At 31.6% G+C, this 22,784-nt stretch overlaps 2 protein-coding genes across 2 annotated transcripts; both read right to left on the reverse strand.

Annotated features, from left to right (window-relative positions):
• Nucleotides 1-1,495: 1,495 nt before the first annotated feature.
• LOC117924570 (spermidine hydroxycinnamoyl transferase-like) lies at nucleotides 1,496-3,049 on the reverse strand. The gene has a single exon (XM_034843227.1). It carries the CDS (start codon nucleotides 2,967-2,969, stop codon nucleotides 1,596-1,598), a length of 1,374 nt encoding a protein of 457 aa, XP_034699118.1. The 5' UTR covers nucleotides 2,970-3,049; the 3' UTR covers nucleotides 1,496-1,595.
• A 4,061-nt stretch (nucleotides 3,050-7,110) lies between these two features.
• On the reverse strand, nucleotides 7,111-19,857 carry LOC117924753 (spermidine hydroxycinnamoyl transferase-like). The gene is made up of 4 exons (XM_034843470.1): nucleotides 19,190-19,857; nucleotides 18,946-19,099; nucleotides 18,688-18,809; nucleotides 7,111-7,576 (listed from the first exon to the last, which is right to left on the reverse strand). Exons 1-4 carry the CDS (start codon nucleotides 19,855-19,857, stop codon nucleotides 7,111-7,113), a joined length of 1,410 nt encoding a protein of 469 aa, XP_034699361.1.
• Nucleotides 19,858-22,784: the final 2,927 nt, after the last annotated feature.

Genomic DNA, 22,784 nt, shown 5'->3' on the forward strand with positions numbered 1-22,784 from the left:
TTATTGAAGTAATACTAGATTTTTAAGTTTAAATATAAATAATTTATTATTAAAGTATATATTTTTAATTTCAATAATAAGTTGTAATTTAATAGTTTTTAATTAAATTTTAAAGTAAAAAAGAAAATATTAACTAAAGTCTTAGTTGGCAATTGTGGCTTAGGAGTATACTATTATTTCGATAAAGATAAATTTGTTATAAAATAAATAAATTAATATATTAAAAAACAACAAATTAAATATCTTAAATTAATAAATTATATAATTTTATATCTTATTTATATGTTATATAAATTTATTAATAAATAAAATATTGATTTATAATATCTTCTATTTATCAATTTATGTTTGTTGGACTAATGTTATATTCTTAAGCTTAAATATAAATAATTTATTATTAAAGTATATATTTTTAATTTCAATAATAAATTATAATTTAATAGTTTTTAATTAAATTATAAAAATAAAAAAAATTAATTAAAACCTCGGTTGACAATTGATGCTTTAATTAAAAAATGAAACCTTAGTTGTCTATTGAGGCTTTAATTAAAAAATGAAACCTTAATTGACAATTGAGGTTTTAGTTCAAAAACTGAAGCCTCTATTGGTAATTATGGTTTTAGTTAAAAAATGAAGTCTTAGTTGCTAATTGAGACTTTTACTAAAATTTTGAAAAAAAAAATAATTCTGTGACATGGCTCTTACGTGGTACAAAAAAAGGCTAATTCAAGCATAAATTTCAATTCAATATTTTTTTTATATATAAATGGTCATTTTGAGCCAAAACTCTGCATTATTGGCACTTAACATCAGTACTTTCTATTGGTATCGTTGAGTTGCACTATTTGCATTATTGGCACTTAACATCAGTACTTTCTATTGGTGTCGTTGAGTTGCACTATTTGCATTATTGGCACTTAACATCAGTACTTTCTATTTGGTGTCGCTGAGTTGTGCTACTTGCATTATTGGGAAAATGATAAGGCAACGAAGGTGTTTTTGGATACTGCCCTCAAAACAAAAAAAGAAAAAAAAAAAAGGGAGTACACGGCATGTAGGTAGACCCTTAATGCAGTGATGGCAGCGCACTCTGCCTTAAAAGACAGACAAATTTCTGCTGAGCTGGGCCAGGACAAGGAACGGGGCCGAAAGCTGGGCTGTTCTAATTTCAGCCACAGGAAATTGGCAAATCAAAATACCTGAGAGTCATAGACAACCTGACTTTGACGTAGACATGGAAACGACCCATACATGGAAAGGACGAACTTTACCATCTTATCTTTCAGTTATTTGTATTTATCTGTTATAAGTGTGACCACTCATTATCTGAAATGATTAGTTAGTTTCTTTTTCTATTATATTCTCTTCTAACGGGAAAGAGAGAGCAGAGTGAAGAGCTTTGATTTTTTAGAGAGTGCGTAATTCTGAAGACAACATTTTTTCATTTTTGTGTAAGGAGAAAAAGAGTCTGAAAAATCAGATAGAAAATACAGAGTGAAATAAAAGAAATTTTTGGCTTGATAAAGAGTAGCTTTGTTGAACAAGATCTACCAAAGAAAAACTGATCCAAGGGAAATTGCAACATTATCTTTATTTTATAATGAAGGATTAAGTAAAGGTGGTTTTTGAAGACAAATGTCTTCGTAGAAGAATTTCTGGAAAGCGTCAATGTGGCGTACTTGCAGCCTCAATACAACATGGAATGATCCGTCTTGAACCCGGCTGGGAAATACGAAAACCTTCCCATCGTAGCCAATTGCTCCTGGGCCCATGTAAATTTCCTGGCCCCACCCGAAATCCGCCCCATAGATGGGCAGTCTGGCCCAGCTAGTGATATCAAGATTAGGGTTCCCATAGAAAGCTCCTTTGGTGCATCCAACGGTGTGGAAATTCCTGAACTGAGTTACATCCTCCTGACATTTCACATACACAAGAGATGATTGTAAATATTCATGCGTTGCCTTCTCTATTGCCTGTCGTGCTTTACCTGAAGCATAGCCTAATGGTTTGGAGACTAGCTCCCCTGACGTGCTTTCAGCAGTTACCCGAAAAGTAGCATTTCCGAAATATCTGGGTGGCAATGGTGGCTCCATGCGATTGCGAGCATCAACGATGATAGACAATGTTGTTGGCTGCTGGCTTTCATGCTGACGTGCCTTGCACGCACTCCTCCAGATGTGTCCAGCAACAGCCTCATACCTGGTGTAGGGGCGCTTGTTGTTGGAAGCACTCCGATCCTTATTGGCTTTGTCCTTCAGTTTCTCAACTTGATCTTTGCTTAATTTTAACATAAGTGTAGCGCTTTCTCTCTTTCGCTCTTCCATCTGATCTTGCTTCCCAATCAAGAGGGGTTGAGGACTATACTCTGGATGATCAAACACTGGTGCAGTCAAATTCTCCGGGGCTAGCAAAATTAACCGATCCAGAAATGGTGGGCTACTAGGTTGCTCGCCACGGGCGATTTTAGCCCACTCTTGGATGAAGGGTAATGCACTAAGACCATCAGCCATGACACGCGATGTTCCCAAGCCCAGACTTATGCTACCACAGCTAAACTTGGTGACTTGCACCAAAAGCAATGGTAGTTCATGGATTGGTTTGTTGTAATCCACTGAAGGGATGAGGGCTTGGATCTCTTGGGTTGGTCGGAAGTCTCTAAAGTCATCGATTTTGGCATCGGACTCGACTGCAATGAGCAGAGCCCCCAAGGCATTGCACTCGAGCACAAGGCGGCCTCCACCAATCCAGTGCAACCGTCCTGCTAGTGGATAGAAAATCACCAACGCCTCACTCAGAGAGTGCCTCAGAATCTCCGTGGCCGATTCAAGGGACATATTTACAGGTGGGTAAAAGTAGATGATGGGTATGTGATTGACAGGTTTAACTTGATCACAGTCTGATAAACACCTGTAGCCTCCCGGTGTCTCCTTGGCTGGTCTCACCGTGTAAGTAGCCATCAATTTCACCATTTTTCTTTTTCTGGAGAGAGACACCCTAACCCGGAGAAATAACTTGGATAGGATAAGCGATTTGCAGCACCTTATATGCCTTCCTTGTAAATATAGGAGATATATATAGCACGCATGGCAATAATGGCAACCTAACTTTCAACCCTAATCTAATGGCAACCTAACTTTCAACCCTAATCTAATGGCAATATACATTTATTTAACTAATGTTCAACCCAAATACACGTGTGTCACGCGTGTGTGTGTATATATATATAGATGGGGATATGGGGGTGGATATCTTGCAGGTCAGATTTTAATTTTTCTTTAAAAATTGTACAATGGGAAGAGAAATTCAATCGCACAAGAAGATAGTAATTTGCATGAAAAACCACTCACAAAATCTCTCATTATACGTGAATGTAAAAACCATTGAATTAGAAAGAATAGAGTTATAATCCATTAAATATGAAGAAGAAGTACATCGATTTATCTTATGGTTTCTATTTTTAAAATTTACATTTTAGAATTTACACCTAATTTGATCCTTGTGATGTAGCACCACTTCGCTCCTTCATGGACTCTTCAATGCCTTGAAGAGATACAAATTCATGAACCCAAGAAAAAAATTCATGAACAATCTTAGAGTTACAGGCTAAATATAAAGAATAATAATTTAAAGTTTAAACATATGAATTTTTTGAATAACTCTCACAATAAGAATAAATTAGAAAAAATCTAGTGGACTTGACATTAATTTTAAAATCATATTTTACAAAAGAAAAAAAAATAATTTAGCACACTTAAGAATCTTAGAAAGATTTGGAAATACTTTTTCTTCTTTTTTAGATTAAAAAATATTTAGAAAAAAAAAATTCTTTTAATTTTTTTTGAATTAATTTTATTATATAAAAAGATTATTCTTTTTTAATTAATTTTATCTATAATATACCTAACCCACTTCTCAACTAACTTAATTATTCCATCAATTTTAAATTTTAAAAAATAGTGTAAATCATAGGAAAGTAACCAAAGTTTAATCATCATTAACAAAAGTAACCAAGTTTGTCCCCATTGGATTTGGTTGAATGCAGTGATGGGAGTGCATCAAAAGGTGAAATGCATATAAGGTATGGAGACTTGATGTGTTCAAATTTTCAGCCAATGAAGATAACCCGAGACAACCCCTCTTCAAAGATAGAAAGGACCAAACTATACCCATGGAAGAAAATATCATGCTATGTCGGTGATATATCGCTGATATATTGTGTATCGGAGGATATCGATATGATATTTTATGAAGAAATATCGATCCAATGAAATTTCGAGAGAAATCCCAAAAAATCGGTGATATCTCACGATATATCGGCTTATTTGGCGATAAATCGCCAATTTTTTCCTATATATCATATGGTCAATGTGGGTCAACAACAGTCAAACGCACCGAACCCCAAACCAAGGTTCAGCTCACTTACCATTACGGCAAGCTTGCCCCTTGTTAAATATCATGCACCTTGTTAAATATTTAAAGTCATTATATAAGGAAAAGATTAAAAGAATATTTTAAAGAACCAATTAATTATAATTATTTTATAATTAAATGCAAAAATTTCTTTTAATTGATTACCAAAAATATAAAAATTATCATGATAATTTTCTTCATAGTGTTTTTAATATCATTAATAATTAATTAAATATTAAAAAATTATACATATATCACAATTTATTTTATATTATTAATACAATTAAATTAAATGGATCATAATTTTAATATTAATATATATTTTAAAATTAGACATATTATAGTCAAATATCATAATATTATTATGAAATAATATTTGATGTAATTTAATAATAAATGTACACTTATCAAATTCATATTTTTATTGATGCATACAATATTATTATCAAATATGATAAATCATATTATACATATATCAAATTATTTAATAGAACAACTTAAAAATATCATTATACTTCTAATTACATTTTTCTGAAAATTTTCTTATATTTTTATAAGTTTTGATCAATTTTAGGCTTATCGATATTTTTTTCCAAAATATCCACCGATATATCTCCGATATATCCAATATATCCATAAAATCGAAGTACCGATATATTCGTGATTACCGATATTTTCATCCTTAACTATACCCCACATGGAAGAGAAGACCCCCATTTTTTCTTTTTCTTTTTCATTTTTATTTTTTACGTCGTAAAAAGTTGTAATGAAAGCTTCGTATCATTGGTTAGAATATTATAAATAAATAAATAAATAAGCAAATAAATATCATAACCTAAACATGCATATACTAAAATTTTGTAAGTTGAAGTGTACATTGTAGACTCATAAATGCGATCAGGGTTTAAACTAACTTAGGTGATATTTGTTTTTTGATTTAATAGAAAAAAGTAAAATATTTGATTTTTTTTATTAAGTTAAAAGTAACTTATTAAATATCAATTACCATAATTAAATTGATCTCATTGACAACAAATTTATTTTAGTTATATTGATTGATGTTGGCTGATTACTTTTAACTGAAGAGAAAAATCAAATATTATAGTTTTTTCTATTCAATCAAAACACAAACACCACCTTAATCTATATTAGGCTGCTTAATTATTTGCTCACTTCCTCTATATAACAATGGAAGAATACTTAGGCATGCCACTTCTCGAGCTTAATACAATGATGTAACAATGTAACAATGGAGAAATATAAAGAATTTACTTTTTAAAAAAACAAAAAAAAAAGCATTAATAAATGGAAAGAATCGTGACAAACCATTGCTTTCATATCTTTGGTAGATAAGAACGAGTTTTGGGCCAAAATGAGCTTCTATCCATATATAAAGTTAATTTGGGCTCCATGTGAAACTATTATTCAAAATGACACTCATCTTTCCACGTAGGCACAAAGTTTTTCTTTTCTTTTCTTTTTTTAGTTCACTTTCCCCTCCCTTTTCCCATCCCATTCTCACTCTCTCAACTTTTTCTCTTTAAACCCTTGCCCCACTATGAGAGAGATATTGTCGGAGGTGCAAAGTATCAAGCTTTAGGTTGATCCCAATCTTCCTTTTGGCTTACTATTATGTAAAGTTTTCTCTATAACCAAACAAAAACACTTGGGTTTTCCCTTAAATTGATGACCAAACACATTTTCAGGTTCACTTTTCCTTCATTTTAGATTTCGAATTTCATGGTTAAGGTCTTCACCTATAGATAAGGTGTAGACTGCAACCTACAAGTTAGAAATGAAAAAAAATAGAAATAAGCATTTTACTGTTATCATTGTCTTTGTGAATTTCTGGGTTTTTTTTTATTGGATCCATAGTGTGTTAAGGCTGTTGTCTCTCTCATTCTATTTTTCTCTGCTTAAATTTGTATTCTTTGTAATATTTATTATTTATTGTAAGTTTGTATGTTGGTGTTTATGGACAATGGTATTTTAATATTTTTGGAGGATTTTGGGTCACATGTCTGCACATGTTTTTTTGGTACAAAACACACTAGAGATTTTTTGATCTTGGACTTACTTGACTAAATAATTTTCTCATGTTTTTCATAATATAAGAAATTAAATTATTTAAAGTCATTAAGTGGTCCAACAACTTCCTTGCTCAATGTAAACATGTAAGCAAAAAGTATTGGGTGTTAAGAAGAAAAAAATATATTTTAAGACTGTCTGTGGGTGAGTGATTGAGTCATTAATTCTCTCTTTATTAGTATAATTTAATCATGAAAAACTCTACCTTGGGTGACACCACCCTCCGAGGACGCACAGTGAGGTAGATTATATAAAAATCATGTTTTGTTTCCTGTGGTTTCTTCCCTCTGTTTGTTGCTCTGTTCCTTGTTGGTTGTGGGAATGAGGTCATCGATGGCCAAGTTATCGAAACTGGAGAAGTGACTTCGTGAACGGATCACCTTCTATGCACCCTCACGAGATGCTCGTAGGTTGCTAACCTTACCAGGAAAAAGGATACTATCTCTTATACGTGATGGAGATAATTTAAACGGAATAGACTCTGACTGACCCATTTCTAAAACTTGAACCTGGGACTCACTGGGATTCCAACTATCTGATCCTCCGGAATCCCGCCATTGGATAATCTGATGATGCTTTCCATACACTCAAGATGGAAGTCAGCTCCCTAACTCATTGTAGAAACGACTTCCGATTTGGTCTCCGACCAAGGCTTGCCGGCAATGCTCCAGGTCTCCGAACAGCGACTCCTCCGTCTTTGAGTGGATGAGGGCGAGGCGTTTCATAGTACAGAACTTGCCGGAGTGGTAAGGGCGTGGGATTCTGAGAGGCTCCATGGGAATCGTGGCTCTCATGTCGCGGTACTAGGTGAAGCAGCCTCGGCAGTATAGACTTGGGTGGAGCAGCAATGAGAGGTTTCCATCCATATGGTGCGTTATGTGATCGAAGCCCTGAAAGATTTCCCAGCGAGCGTAAGGCTCCAGCCCATACTTCGCGTGATGAGATCCCACCACAGGGATAGCAGCATCCGGGGTGGCGCCAGTCATGGTCGCGGTTGCTCCATTGGATCAAACTGCCACTGCCATTGCCACTACCATCGCCGTTTCTGCCACCACGATCCTGTCGAACCCACCACTCACTACAAGAAAAAAGAGATATGGTGGCATTTATAATAAGTCATTATAAATATAGGGTGTCACTACAACATAACGTCACCTTATCCACTGACACTATAGAGGGTACCAATTGGTGACGTATTTGGAAGCGACATCAAATCAGATAAATAGTGACACATTCAGAAGCGACACCATATATTTTTAGTTATACTTAATTTGATATAGAGTTGCATGAGATATATAAGGTGTCATATTAAATGCATCACCTTTTAGTTATGGTGTCACGTTAAATGCATCACCTTTGAGTTATGGTGTCACATCATTGTAAATGATTATGGAAGATATGGTTGTTTTTATTAATTAGCCTATTGATTTTTGTAATGCTTATTAACTAATAAGATCAAGTTGTGTATATTTTGTCCATAAATATAATAATTATATCACATTTAACTTATATTTTCATAATACTTATGGATTAACATGTAATACATTACATCATCCAGTGATATTTGTATATAAAATGTTTACAAAATGATAGTACATCAAACCCACCGAAGCTAAAAAAGAAAAGTGAATACATATTAAAATATGATTTAGAAATGTTAAGCATTCCAACATTCATGTATACCTGCATTTCATATGTATAAAATTGGCTAATCATAAAATGACACAAGAGTTGCATCCAAAAACCCAAAATTCTCAATACCAAATAAAGTAACATTGATGTCCTATAATGTATGGCATAAAAGTCACATCTAAAAACCCAAAATGTTGTTGTTTCTTTCTCCTTTCTTTTTATTCTTCATAATGTCTTCCCAATAGTGTATACATGCATTTCATAGTTTAATGAGATTTAGAGTTTTATTGAAAATAAAAATTAATTGATGTTATAAAAAATAAACAAATCTAAGTACTAATGTTTTCTTTTTTCTTTTTCCCATTTTGATATAAAAATAGTTTGTAAAGAATAAGTAATGTTATACAATACCAATGGAAAATTCATATAACAACTAAGGGACTCACCATGCATGATCATGATTTATCAATATGATTCATGATTAGTTATAACACAAAAGAAGTTAATTCTCCTCTAATTTCATCAAATTCTACTGGAGAATATGTTTTTTATTTATTTATCATAAAACTGAAATCAAATGAGAATAACATTAATATCATAATAATTGGAAGTATGAAACTAAGTACAATTCATTAAATGAGTAAAACCTTTAATACAATAATTGTAGAATCAACAATTATCTCTTTAATGAATCTCATAACAAAACAGTCACATTTGAACTCAAATAAAAACAATTCAAGAAAATAAAAAATAAAGCAAAACTACAAAATCAAAAAATAAATCTAAAATTTTAGAAAATAGTAATCTTCCACTTAAAATCTGCACTTTTTAAATTTATTTTTTAATAATTCATTGTGCTTTTAAAAATCATTTTTAACATTTAATTCTTTTTATATATTTTTTATTTCTTGGAAGGATTTTTTTTAATTTCAATTTTTAATGTTCATTTTGTGAAATAACAATGTCCATTAAATTTCATCTCAATTATATAAAATAAAATTTTAGTAACAAAATATAAAAATGTTTTCAACTACTAATATGAGAGGACATGATATTATAACAACCTTGAAGATTGTGTATATAAGACAAAAAACCTAATTCATTATTAAAAAATGTTAAGAGAAAAATTAGTATGAGAAAGAATTAAAGAACATTTCATAAAAATTATTAATTTTTCAATCATAACTCCAATTAATATTTATTTTTTCTAATTAAAATAATTAATAACAAATCTGGATATGAAAAATATGTTCAAATAAAAATAATAAAATATTAAAAACATCAAAGGAAAAGATATTCAATATTTTAAATTTTACTTTTGATATTCTTTAGATCAATAAATTATCAAATATCTTTTTCAGAAAAAAGAAAAATGAAGAAATGAAGAGTTTTATGGAAGGGATTGGAAAAATTTTTGTAATAAAAGGATTTTATAGAAATTTCCTAACCTTGGAAGGAAAATTTCATCATCAATCTCAAATTACTCCAAAATTTGGTCAATGCATATAAAAACAATAAGAAAAGAAGACAAAAATAAAACAAATTTTTAGAATCCTTTTGAGGGAGATACAATATTGAGAATAATTTTCTCAAAAATTATTTTCCAAATGTTACCAACCAATATCTTCATCACAGCATATTATAATATTCTTAGAAAATAAACAAATTAAAGGAAATTTCATAGAAAATCAAAAGAAAATTATAAAATATCTTTTTCAAAAAAAAAAAAGTTTTATGGAAGGAAATTTTATGTAATAAAAGGATTTTATAGAATTTTTTTAACCTTGAAAGGGAAATTTCATCATCAATATCAAATTACTCTAAATTTTGGTGAACGCATATAAAAACAATAAGAAAAGAAGGTACAAATAAAAAATAAAAAACATATTTTAAGAATTAAAAAAATATATATGAATAGAACAAGATGATATATTAACCATAATACCATGTAAAAGAATTAAAAAAAAAAAAATCAAAATATGAGATTTGATCATTTTTATAATTATAAAAATTTTCATTCCTATTTAAATTTTAAAAAACAATTCATTTACATTAATAAATAGAAAATAAAATTAATTTCTCATTGTTAATTCCAACATTCTAAACCAACTCCAACATGATATGGAAACTATTTCATTTTTCCTTTTGTGGGAGATGACAATATTGAGAATAATTTTCTAAAAATTATTTTTCAAATATCACCGATACATATCCTCATCACAATATACTATAATATTCCTAGAAAACAAACAAAAAATCTTATCAAAAGAAATTTCTTGTAAGATCAAAAGAAAATTTCATACTGTAAAATGTTTATCCCTCATTTTGAGTATGAAAGATATTAAAAAATCATTCATTTATCTTATTTTCATTCATTTTGGGGTTTATGGATTTAACAATGAAACAAAAGATATGGTGGAATGTTAAACCTAATTTTTACTTTCCTGCAACTCAATAAAAAAAAACAATATTTACACAATCTACATTACAAATATACCAAATCAATGAATGTAAATCAGTTGTACTAATAAATATTTTGGCATTAATAAAAAAAATGATAGATATAAGAGATTTTGGGTTACCTGAGGGTCCACAAAGTAGAGAAGAACAGTTGTGTGTGAATTATGGGTGTGAGAAGAGAGGTAGAAGAAAGTTATGGTCATGGGTTATGAAATGAGATTTTTTTGGATTGTGGGAATGTGGAAACAATGAGTTTTTTTTTATATACTATCATTATTCTCAAAGTGGGCCCATTTAGTTATAATATTTTAAAATTTTTATTTTATATGGTGTCACTTTTTTAAAACTGACACTAAACTTAAAATTAATATCATCTATCCTAATTAAAATTTTTTATATGATGTGTCACCTTTATGAATTTTAAGTCATATGGTGTCATTATTTAAAAAGTGATACCATAAATAGTGACACCATAAATTATTTTTGTTGTAGTGCCTCACGTCGTCGAATCTACCGCTACCTCTTACGTTACTATCTCGAGACGCCTTCTTTCGTCTAACTCGTCCTCGCCATCCTCGGGTGGGCAAATGGAGGCTGTTTAGGAGTAATGCATGCTGGAGGGCATACCTCCAGGCCTGAAATGTGAAAGGAAGGCTAAGGATACAGCCCAATAGAATGGAATTTGGGCTTCTCACCATGCACCACCCAGTCGCCCCAAGCCCACGAGCAATCCTTGAGGTTCCTTCAACCTAAGCCCATCCCTAAAGGCCCCAATTCACGTAGCCTCTATCCTAAACCCATCTTCAAAGCCCATTATTTCTCCTTATCATTTCGTTCCTATGCATATTCATACCACGTTATTCATTTGTATATCTATTCATTCATTCCAATTTCCCATTCTTATCATCAAGATTTAATCCTCCATTATTATTTGTTTATTTATTTCTGAAAATTCGAACTTTAAATTTTATCACTATCATTATCGTCTTATTCATTTCTATTTCGTTTATCTACAAAAATTCAATCTTTAAAACGTCACTTCAAAATTCTGATCTTTAAAAATTTAACCTCAATTTCCGAAAATTCCTGTATCCTCATTAATTTATTTAATCATTAGTATTTTATTTATTTATTTTAAAATTCCATTTCAAATCAATTCTTAAAAACTTCTGATTGCCGCATTTAATCTCCTAATCCTGAAAATTCCCATACTCATCTCAATGTATTTAATCACTAATATTTCATTCATTTATTTTAAAACTCCATTTCAAATCAATTCTTTAAAACTTCCAATTTCAAAAATTCCAAAATTCACATTTACTTATTTAATCATTATTTTCGTTCCATTTTAAACAATTCATTAAAATTTCGACTCCCAATTTTAATTTCTAATTCCAAAAATTCCAATATTCACTTTAATCTATTTAATTATTATTATTTTATTTATTCTAAAATTCTATTTTAAACAATTCATTAAAATTTCCGACTTTCAATTTTAATTTCTATATCCAAAAATTCCAATATTCACATTAATTTATTTAATTATTATTATTTTTATTTATTTATTCTAAAAATTCCATTTTAAACAATTCATTAAAATTTTCGACTTCCGATGTTAATTTCTATATCCAAAAATTCCAATATTCTCATTAATTTATTTAATTATTATTATTTTATTTATTTATTCTAAAATTCTATTTTAAACAATTCATTAAAATTTCCGACTTCCAATTTTAATTTCTATATCCAAAAATTCCAATATTCACATTAATTTATTTAATTATTATTATTTTATTTATTTATTCTAAAATTCTATTTTAAACAATTCATTAAAATTTCCGACTTTTGATGTTAATTTCTATATCCAAAAATTCCAATATTCACATCAATTTATTTAATTATTATTATTTTATTTATTTATTCTAAAATTCCATTTTAAACAATTCATTAAACTTTCCGACTTCCGATTTTAATTTCTATATCCAAAAATTCCAATATTCACATTAATTTATTTAATTATTATTATTTTATTTATTTATTCTAAAATTTTCATTTTAAACAATTCATTAAAATTTCCGACTTCCAATTTTAATTTCTATATCCAAAAATTCCAATATTCACATTAATTTATTTAATTATTATTATTTTATTTATTTATTCTAAAATTCCATTTTAAACAATTCATTAAAATTTCCGACTTTCGATGTTAATTTCTATATCCAAAATTCCAATATTCACATCAATTTATTTAATTATTATTATTTTATTTATTTATTCTAAAATTCCATTTTAAACAATTCATTAAAATTTCCGACTTCCGATTTTAATTTCTATATCCAAAAATTCCAATATTCACATTAATTTATTTAATTATTATTATTTTATTTATTTATTCTAAAATTCCATTTTAAACAATTCACTAAAATTTCCGACTTCCGATTTTAATTTCTATGTCCAAAAATTCCAATATTCACATTAATCTATTTAATTACTATTATTTTATTTGTTTATTCCAAAACTCCATTGTAATTCTTTAAAACTTCTGATTTTCAAATTAAATTCCTAATCCCGAAAATTCCCGTATTCCCAACAATTTATTTAATTATTAGTATTTCATTTATTTATTTATTTCAAAACTCCATTTTGAATCAAATTCTTTAAAACTTCATATTTACAAATTAAATTTTTAATCTTGAAAATTTCCATATTCATATTAATTTATTTAATTCTAATAGTTTATTTATTTATTTAAAAATTCTATTTTTAAACAATTCTTTAAAATTTTCGACTTCTGAATTTAATTTCCAATTTCTAAAATTCCAATCCCTTCCAAATTTGACATCCAAAATTCCAATTCTTAAATTTAATTCCGAACACTCCAATTTTCAAATAAACTCCAAGAATCCAGTTTTCACTCGAATAGTTTTAGTTCCATTGCGATTCGTAAATAAACTTCTGATCTTCTTGATTCTACATAAGCAAAAATGAATTCTTCACAAATCCAAAACACAAAATTTATAAGACTAATTCATGAACAATAAATTGGGTTTTGGTGGGGGCTCGATGTTTGAATCCCTTTTGATTATCAACTGTTGTACTTAATGTATTTTGTATGATCTTCATTTTGCACTTCGATATGTATGAGTTATATTCCGTATTCATTAATTGTGTGCTAACTCCGTTTCTTGATAGCGCATTGTGGCTCGTGGCCCAGGTACGCATACACTCTCATTCTGATAATGCACTATACATGTTCCGATTCTCATATGTGCATGATCATTCAGGATATTCATTGATTTACTCATCAATTGCCACATCAGCTTCATTTTATCAGTAGAGACCCGACTTTAGGGACTTAGAGGGGTGCTATGGTCTTCACCGTACCTTCCCGATAAGTAACCTGACCCCCGATCCCGATCCAGTTTTTCGTAGCAACCAAGAGTCGCACTTAGGGTTTTTCTTTCTTATTTTGTTTACCCTTTTAAAAATAAAACAAAAATAAGTGGTGACTCCAAGTCATTTTTAATCAACAAATCAATTTTTTCAAATCAAAATCAAGCTCGCCAAATAGTAGGAAACGCATGAGCCGAAATGCGGGGTCCACAGAATGATTTTAACCATTTAATAACCTAGAAAAGTTTTATTGCCAATCTAAAGAAATTCAAATAACTAAGGTTATTTTACATGAGTATGAAATATAATGGAATTAATAAATTATATTTAATATCACCAAGTGAATTTTAACAAAAATTTCATGGAGTTTTAAAAAAAAATATCATTTTGAATATTATAAATAGCTATTCAGTGGGTAAAGTGGCATTTCAGTGTAATGGTCGTATATTTTTAATTCTTTATGATCATATAAAATTAAGTATTTTATTACAATTAAATTAATTAAGTTTTGTTCTTTTTTAGATTGTTTCTTTTAATTAAATTTCTATTTTTTTAAAAAAATTTATTAAATTTGATGAAATTGATGGAGTTGATGGTTGTTTATTTTTAATTCCTTCTTATCATATAAAAGAAAGTATTTTATTATAATTAAATTAATTAAGTTTTGTTCTTTTTAATTCATGACTTTTAATTCAAGTTTTAAAATTCTTTAAACTTGTTAAATTTGATGAAATTGATGGAGTTGATGCTAGTGAACTTAATTTTCCTTAGTTGAAAAAAATGTTATTCACACTTTGATTTAGGTTCAATGTCACCATAAAAATATGTTTTGATACACAAATAATTTATAATCCTAAATGTTCATTGTTGTATGGTTATTTTGATGTATGGTTTTCCTTTTTACAAACGTTCCAAAAAGTGAAAGAAAAAAAACTTCTTGTTATTAGTTTTTTGTTGATCTTATTGTTGATTGTGTTGGCTAATGACATAAATTTCCTATAAATTTTATGAAAATGTCCATACTTAAATTGCTTTCATTTGAGTTGAACTTGGTATTTTGACATGAAGCTTTGTTCCATTTCAATATTTATTTGGTTTATTCTTGTCTTTTATGAATCACTGATTTAAAGTATAATTTTTTACTTGAATGAATATTATTTTTGATGTAATAACCTTTTATTATTATGTATGTGAAGGCAATTATGATTGATTCCACAGTAGAAGTGTTATGTTTTTGGAATGGAACAATTTTGTGGATAAAAACAAATTTGAGATATATTGGAAATAATGTAGAGATTGATCCTATAAATATGCCTATTCATATGACCTTTGTGGAGTTGGTGAACATGATATATGATATCATTGGTGTTGACAGACACTATCAGTTAGTCTTGAAATGTTGACATCCAATTGGAATGAAAAACTTTCAACCATCAGTGGTAAAAAATGATCGAACAATAGCATGTATGTTTACAGTGTCATTGAAGTATGGAATGTCTTAAGTTGAATTATTCATAGAGCAAGCTCCCAATCATTATCATTTGAGTAATGAAATAGGTCATTTGACATGGTTGTCAACAGGTGATACTGATGTTGATGAGGAAAATGTCTAATGAGGAAGATGATAAAGATGATGCAATCGATATAGATGAGATTCATTTACCTAATCATGATCAAAATTGTGGACAAAGAGAAAATATTGATTTGGTGATGGTCCAACAGTTGTGGAATGTGAAAGCACAAAATATGTGAACCTTGAAGTTGGTGATAGGTCCAATGATCCCGAGATTGAGTTTGAGGTTAAAAACATATCACTAGTTGCCTCCTCACATGGCCCAAGTTTATATCTCCAATGAAAACCTAGAAACAACATTTGCACCCGTTTCATACCATATGCCACCTACACCACAATTTTTAAATATAGACAGAGTAATTACTTGTGTTGTAAGAGATTGGACTCCATGAAAAATCCAACTTTAGGAAATGTTGATAGGGAGTTATCAATTGGCCAAATATTTCCCTTAAAAGCAGATTTGCAACATGCTGTGAAGATGTATTTAATAAAGTCACAACAAGAGTTTATGTTTATAGATCAAATACAAGTTTGTTAGTTCTTAAATTAAAAAAAAAAAAAAACATTAGAGCGTCAATGGTGACAAAGGGCAATGGCGGTGAAAGATATGAGTATGTTTAGAATCATAAAATACAAAGGTCCTCGTACACATGTCAATCCATGTATTAATCAAAATAATTCATAGTTGGATTCTAGATTTGTGTCAGAGTATACAAATGACTATTACAATTGCTACAATGCAAGCTATTGTTGCCAAACAATTTGGTTACCAAATTTCTTATCAAAAAGCAATGAAGGAAAAAAGGAAAGCAATGACTTGATTATTTGGTCATTGGTACAAGTCTTATGCAAAGTTACCCCAGTTCTTCCTTGCTTTGAAGTAGTCAAATCCTGAATGTATTGTGTATTCCAAAATGGTTCTTGGAAATAACCTGAATGAAGAAAATTTTCAGCGTGTTTTTTAGGCATTCTCGTCATCTATTAAATGGTCTACTCACTATCTACCATTTCTTAGTATTGATGAGACATATTTGTTTGAAAAATATAAAGGGAATTTGATGATTGCTATGGGATGTGATGTGATGTCATAACCAATTGTTTCCACTTGCCTTTGTCATTATAGAAGGAAATAATACAAATAGTTGGAATTGATTTTTGGCATGTATCAAAGTTGGAGTAACACAAAGAAAAGGCTTGTGTCTGATCTCTTATCGTCATTCCGACATTATAGCTACTGTAAATGAGACTTATTCAAGATGGACAAAGTCAGATTCTTATCATAGATTTTGCATGTGTTATTTAATAAGTAACTTCAATACAAGGTTCAAAGATAAGACTTTAAAGGATCTCATATGTAGGTTTGCTATGGAGAGGAAAGTCAAAAAATTTATTTCTTACATGGATACAATTGGGTGAATAAATGTTGAGGCTAGATATTGGTTGGAGTAGATTCCTCTTGAAAAATGGGCACTCTCACATGGTGGTGGGTGGAGTTATGGGATTATGACAACTAACATGTCTAAAGTTTTTAATGGTATCCTTAAAGGAACTAATAACTTACCAATAACAACTTTAGTTCAATTAACTTTCTATTAGGTTAGCAATTACTTTACAGTCAGGTAAGAGCATATATTGACATTGAGATAAAGGCTAAAGTCATTAAGGTGGGTTCACATGAGGTTGTTTTGTATGATCATGTGGAGGGAAATTTTCACATTAAAACTAGACGCTATGTTGGAAACAGTAATAAGAAAACTTGCACATATCATGTTAACCTTTAAATAGGGTATTGCACATATAGTAAAACATTTTTATTAGGATGACAATGTTCGCACATTCTTGCTGCTTATCATTGTCGATTAGTTGATTTTCAATAATTTGTACAGAGTTATTACACCACATGAGCTTACTTGTCAACGACATCAATCATCCATCATTCTTGTTGATCCAGATATGGGTACTATTTTGACTTGTCGACACAAGTTCCCTTGAGAGTGGGTTTTGGATGATCATATTCGATCATACATTTTATAGTCAAGATTTTTTGCCTTTCATCAAGTGGGTCATGTTCAGCTTGATTGGCCTTTAATTACTATACTAGTGGAGAGGTGGTGCCTAGAGACACACATTCCACATGCTAATTGGTGAGATGACCATCACATTACATGATGTAATCATCTTATTTGGATTACGTGTACATGGTCATCTTGTTACTAGTACTACAAATATCAATTGGCATGCACTTTGTGAGGAGTTATTCGTACTTGGCATTACTTGATGGTAATAGATTATGAGGATATCCCTTATTAGCACATTTGGTGATCGGCTAACTCTGTTTTATTTATTTGTTTTTTATTTTTTGTATCTCATGATAGACTAACCCCTTTTAAAAGTATTTTATTTTGACAGTATCACATATAATATCCATTCTCTTATCCCATCTCATTCTATATTCAATTAACTAAAAATGACATTAGTGACTTGAGGTTTCCTCTAATAGAGATCACTTCATATCTCTAGAGGATATGAATTTGTTAACAAGAATGGGTTAAATATCATAAATAATTGGGAAAAAGAAAAAGAAAAAAATTATTTTCTATTCTATTATTTTCTTTACTGAATTTGGGTGAGAATTAAACAAAAAGTTATTTTTTAAAATTAGTTTGAAATCATATTTTCAACAAATCAGAAACTAATATTTTAAAATATGATTTTTAAATTTATACTATAACTGTAGTTTCAAATAAATTTAAAAGAAAATATTATAAAAGTAAAAAAAAACTTTGGCAAAAAAAAGGAAATTATTTTGATAAGTAATTTAGACGTAAGGCCAAAATGAATATTTAAATGGAAAATGACCTTTCTAATTCAAAACTCCCAACACCATCATAATAAAATTAAGGTGACAAAAACACTGCCATCTTTATTGAATGCGGTAATATAATCTTTCATTAGAAAGCAAAACCCCAAATATAAGCTTAAATATCTTCGTAGAAGAATTTCTGGAAAGCATCAATGTGGCGTACTTGCAGCCTCAATGCAACAAGGAATGATCCGTCTAAGCCCTGGCCCGGAAATAGGAAAACCTTCCCATCGTAGCCAATTGCTTCTGTTAAATTTCCCGGCCCCACCTGAAATCCGCCCCACAAATGGACAGTCTGGCCCAGCTAGTGATCTCAAGATTAGGGTTCCCATAGAATGCTCCTTTGGCGCATCCAACGGTGTGGAAATTCCTGAACTGAGTTACATCCTCCTGACATTTCACATACACAAGAAATGATTGTAAATATTCATGCGTTGCCTTCTCTATTGCCTGTCGTGCTTTACCTGAAGCATAGCCTAATGGCTTGGAGACCAGCTCCCCTGACGTACGTGCTTTCAGCAGTTACCCGAAAAGTAGCATTTCCGAAATATCTGGGTGGCAATGATGGCTCCATGCGATTGCGAGCATCAACGATGATAGATAATGTTGTTGGCTGCTGGCTTTCATGCTGACGTACCTTGCACGCACTCCTCCAGATGTGTCCAGCAACAGCCTCATACCTGGTGTAGAGGCGCTTGTTGTTGGAAGCACTCCGATCCTTATTGGCTTTGTCCTTCAGTTTCTCAACTTAATCTTTGCTTAATTTTAACATGAGTGTAGCGGTTTCTCTCTTTCGCTCTTCCATGTTATCCTGCTTCCCAATCAAGAGGGCTTGAGTACTATACTCTGGATGATCAAACACTGGTGCACTCAAATGCTCCAGGGCTAGTAAAACTGATCGATCCAGAAATGGTGGGCTGTTGGGTTGCTCGCCACGGGCGATTTTAGTCCACTCCGAGATGAAGTGTAATGCACCAAGGCCATCTGCGATGGTATGCGCTATTCCCAAGCCCAGACTCATGCCACCACAGCTAAACTTGGTGACTTGCACCAAAAGCAATGGTAGTTCATAGATTGGCTTCTTGTAATCCACTGAAGGGATGAGAGCTCGGATCTCTTGGGTTGGTCGGAAGTCTCCAAAGTCATCGATTTTGGCTTCGGACTCGACTGCAATGAGTAGAGCCCCCAAGGCGTTGCACTCGAGCACAAGGTGGCCTCCACCAATCCAGTGCAACCGTCCCGCTAGTGGATAGAAAATCACCAACGACTCACTCAGAGAGTGCCTCAGAATCTCGGTGGCCGATTCAAGGGACACATTTACAGGTGGGTAAAAGTAGATGGTGGGTGCGTGAGTGATGGCTCTAACTTGATCACTGTCTGATAAACACCCGTAGCCTCCCGGTGTCTCCTTGGTTGGTCTCACCGTGTAAGTAGCCATCAATTTCACCTTTTTTCTTTTTCTGGAGACACAAACCCAGGGGAAGAACTTGAATAGGATATGTTGAGATATTAGGAATGCTTTCCTTATATCATTATTTCCTTATATCATTTAGTGTTGAGATATTAGGAATGTTTAGATATTAGGAAAGTTGAGATATTATGAATATTGAGATATTAGGAATATTAAGATACTAGGAATATTAAGATATTAGGAATATTGAGATATTAGGAAAGTTGAGATATTAGGATATTAGTTGTTATTTCCTTGTATCATTCTTTCCCATTCTTAGAATGGTGATTACCCTCTATATATACTCTGTACATGAACGAATGAAAGGATGAATGAAAAAACTACAATTTATCAATTTGAAGATGGTATCAGAGCCATGGAACTGAAATCCTGGATATTTTGTCGCTATGGTAGTCCGACAGCGATCAACCATCCTAAGACAAGCCCTAATATTGATAAGTCAACCTTCAAATGCACTCACTGCAATAAGACTGGTCCCACCAGTCTGGATATCCCACAATTTCAAAGCAACGACTCTTGGTATGACCAGGAAAACAATAAGGAACCGAGGGTTTGAACCATGGACCTTTAGATCATGTTTAGGCTATCAACACTTTGTTATTAATTATAATAATCGTGATCAACGGAAGAAGGATTCCAAGAAAACCTCGACTGCAATTGTTGCAAAAATAAAAACAGAGGCTAATGTTGCTGAGAAAGCCTCTGCATTGGTAGCCGCTACTGATCATGGTGGTAAGTTTTTAAATACTTTTACACCTGTTATTAATAGTACATGGATAATTGATTCTGGTGCTACAAATCATATGACTTTTGATTCTAGACAGGTTTCACCCCTAAGACCTTCCTCACAAAAAATTGTTTCCACAGCCAATGGTAACACAACCCCAGTTATTGGGGAAGGATCCTTAACTCTTACTGATACTTTGAATTTGGATTCTGTTTTAGTTGTTCCATCTTTAGATTACAATCTTTTGTCAGTTTCTCAAATCACTACAGCCTTATCTTGTATTGTCATTTTTTGGCCTGAATTTTGTGTGATTAAGGACATCCAAACAAGACAGACGATTGGTTGTGGTATTAAACGGGGAAAACTCTATTACTTGGACTTGCAGTCAAAGGATTCAAATAAGTTGCAACAAGCCTTGATGGGAGATGGATCTGAGGGGGAGAAGAAAAAGTCTGAAATTTGGTTGTGGCATCGACGTCTGGGACATGCTTCCTTTGGTTATTTAAAAAAATTGTTTCCTAGTTTGTTTGCAAAGAGTGATATTTCTGGTTTCCGTTGTGATATTTGTGAATTGGCTAAAAGTCATCGTGCTTCATTTCCGTTAATTTTGAATAAAAGTCCGTTTCCTTTTATGGTTATACATTCTGATGTTTGGGGCCCATCCAAAGTCCCAACTTTGAGCGGCTCACGTTGGTTTGTTACTTTTATTGATGATTGTACCAGAATGACATGGTTATGCTTGATGAAGACCAAAGATGAAGTGAACTTGTTGTTTAAAAATTTTCATAAAATGATTGAAACTCAATACAATGCAAAGGTTCGGGTTTTGCGTAGTGATAATGGTGGAGAATATCAAAGTTCTGATCTTCAAAAGTATTTGGAAGGACATGGCATCATTCATCAGACTACTTGTTCCAATACACCCCAGCAAAATGGAGTCGCTGAACGAAAAAATCGACACTTGTTAGAGGTTGTTCGTGCTTCCTTGATAGCAGCAAAAACACCAATATCTTATTGGGGAGAAGCAATCACATCTGCCGCATACTTGATCAATCGGGTACCTTCTAGCTCAATTAACTTTCAAACACCTCTCCAAGCTCTTACTAATGCCGTAGTTGCCCCAACCGTCCCAAATCTACCTCCTCGTGTTTTTGGTTGCGTGGCATTTGTGCATCTACACAAGCACCAACGCACCAAGTTAACTTCCCATGCATTGCAATGTGTGTTTGTTGGATATGCATTGCACAAAAAGGGATATCGATGTTACCATCCTCCAACTCGACATATGTATATTACAATGGATGTGGTGTTTCATGAAGATTCAATGTATTTTTCATCCGAGTCTGAACTTCAGGGGGAGTACCATAAGGAAATTCAGACTCTCGATTATGATTATCATATTTCTGAGGAAGATGAATCTGGACAATCTGAACTAGTGAACCAGGAAGTGGGTGAGTTGGATATGAGTGGTCAACAATTTGGGTCCGAAGATGTCTTCATTGAAATACCAAACCAATCGTCGTCTGTTGAGGGTGTTCTTAATTTGAAGCCTGATCCATTCATGAAACGGTTACCACATCGTCATAATAGAGGTATTCCTAAACCCACATATGAACCTGAATTGTCTACTAAAGTCAAATATCCCATGAGCAACTATGTGTCTACCCATCATTTGTCTGAATCAAATAAGTCATTTGTAAATCAATTATCTACTGTAGCTATTTCTAACAGTGTGCAGGAAGCCTTAGCTGATCCAAGGTGGAAAGCAGCCATGAATGAAGAGATGAAATCATTGCAGAAGAATGAAACATGGGAACTCGTAGAATGTCCACCAGGAAAGAAGCCAATTGGGTGTCGTTGGATCTATACTGTGAAGTACAAGGCAGATGGTAGTATTGAATGATTTAAAGCAAGACTGGTAGCAAAAGGGTACACTCAAACTTATGGAATTGACTACACAGAGACATTTGCACCTGTAGCTAAGATCAACACAATTCGAGTATTACTGTCTTTAGCTGCAAACCTAGATTGGCCATTACAACAATTTGATGTGAAAAATGCCTTTTTGCATGGCGAGTTATCTGAAGAAGTATATATGGATCTTCCACCAGGACGCATGGTGTCAGAAAAGCAATGTCAGAAGGTGTGCAAATTGAAGAAGTCATTG

Source organism: Vitis riparia, chromosome 11 (assembly GCF_004353265.1).
Source record: "Vitis riparia cultivar Riparia Gloire de Montpellier isolate 1030 chromosome 11, EGFV_Vit.rip_1.0, whole genome shotgun sequence".
Classification (NCBI taxonomy): Eukaryota; Viridiplantae; Streptophyta; class Magnoliopsida; order Vitales; family Vitaceae; genus Vitis; species Vitis riparia.

What these genes read in the sequence shown, in the direction of transcription:
- LOC117924753 (XM_034843470.1), bottom strand. Translation starts at nt 19,857, where the DNA reads ATGGCTACTTACACGGTGAGACCAACCAAGGAGACACCGGGAGGCTAC. An exon ending in AGAGAAACCGCTACACTCAT is followed by an intron (nt 19,100 to 19,189) that starts GTTAAAATTAAG and finishes CCTCTACACCAG; the next exon opens with GTATGAGGCTGTTGCTGGAC. An exon ending in ATTTGTGGGGCGGATTTCAG is followed by an intron (nt 7,577 to 18,687) that starts GTGGGGCCGGGA and finishes TTTTTCTTGTAG; the next exon opens with TGAGTGGTGGGTTCGACAGG.
- LOC117924570 (XM_034843227.1), bottom strand. Translation starts at nt 2,969, where the DNA reads ATGGTGAAATTGATGGCTACTTACACGGTGAGACCAGCCAAGGAGACA.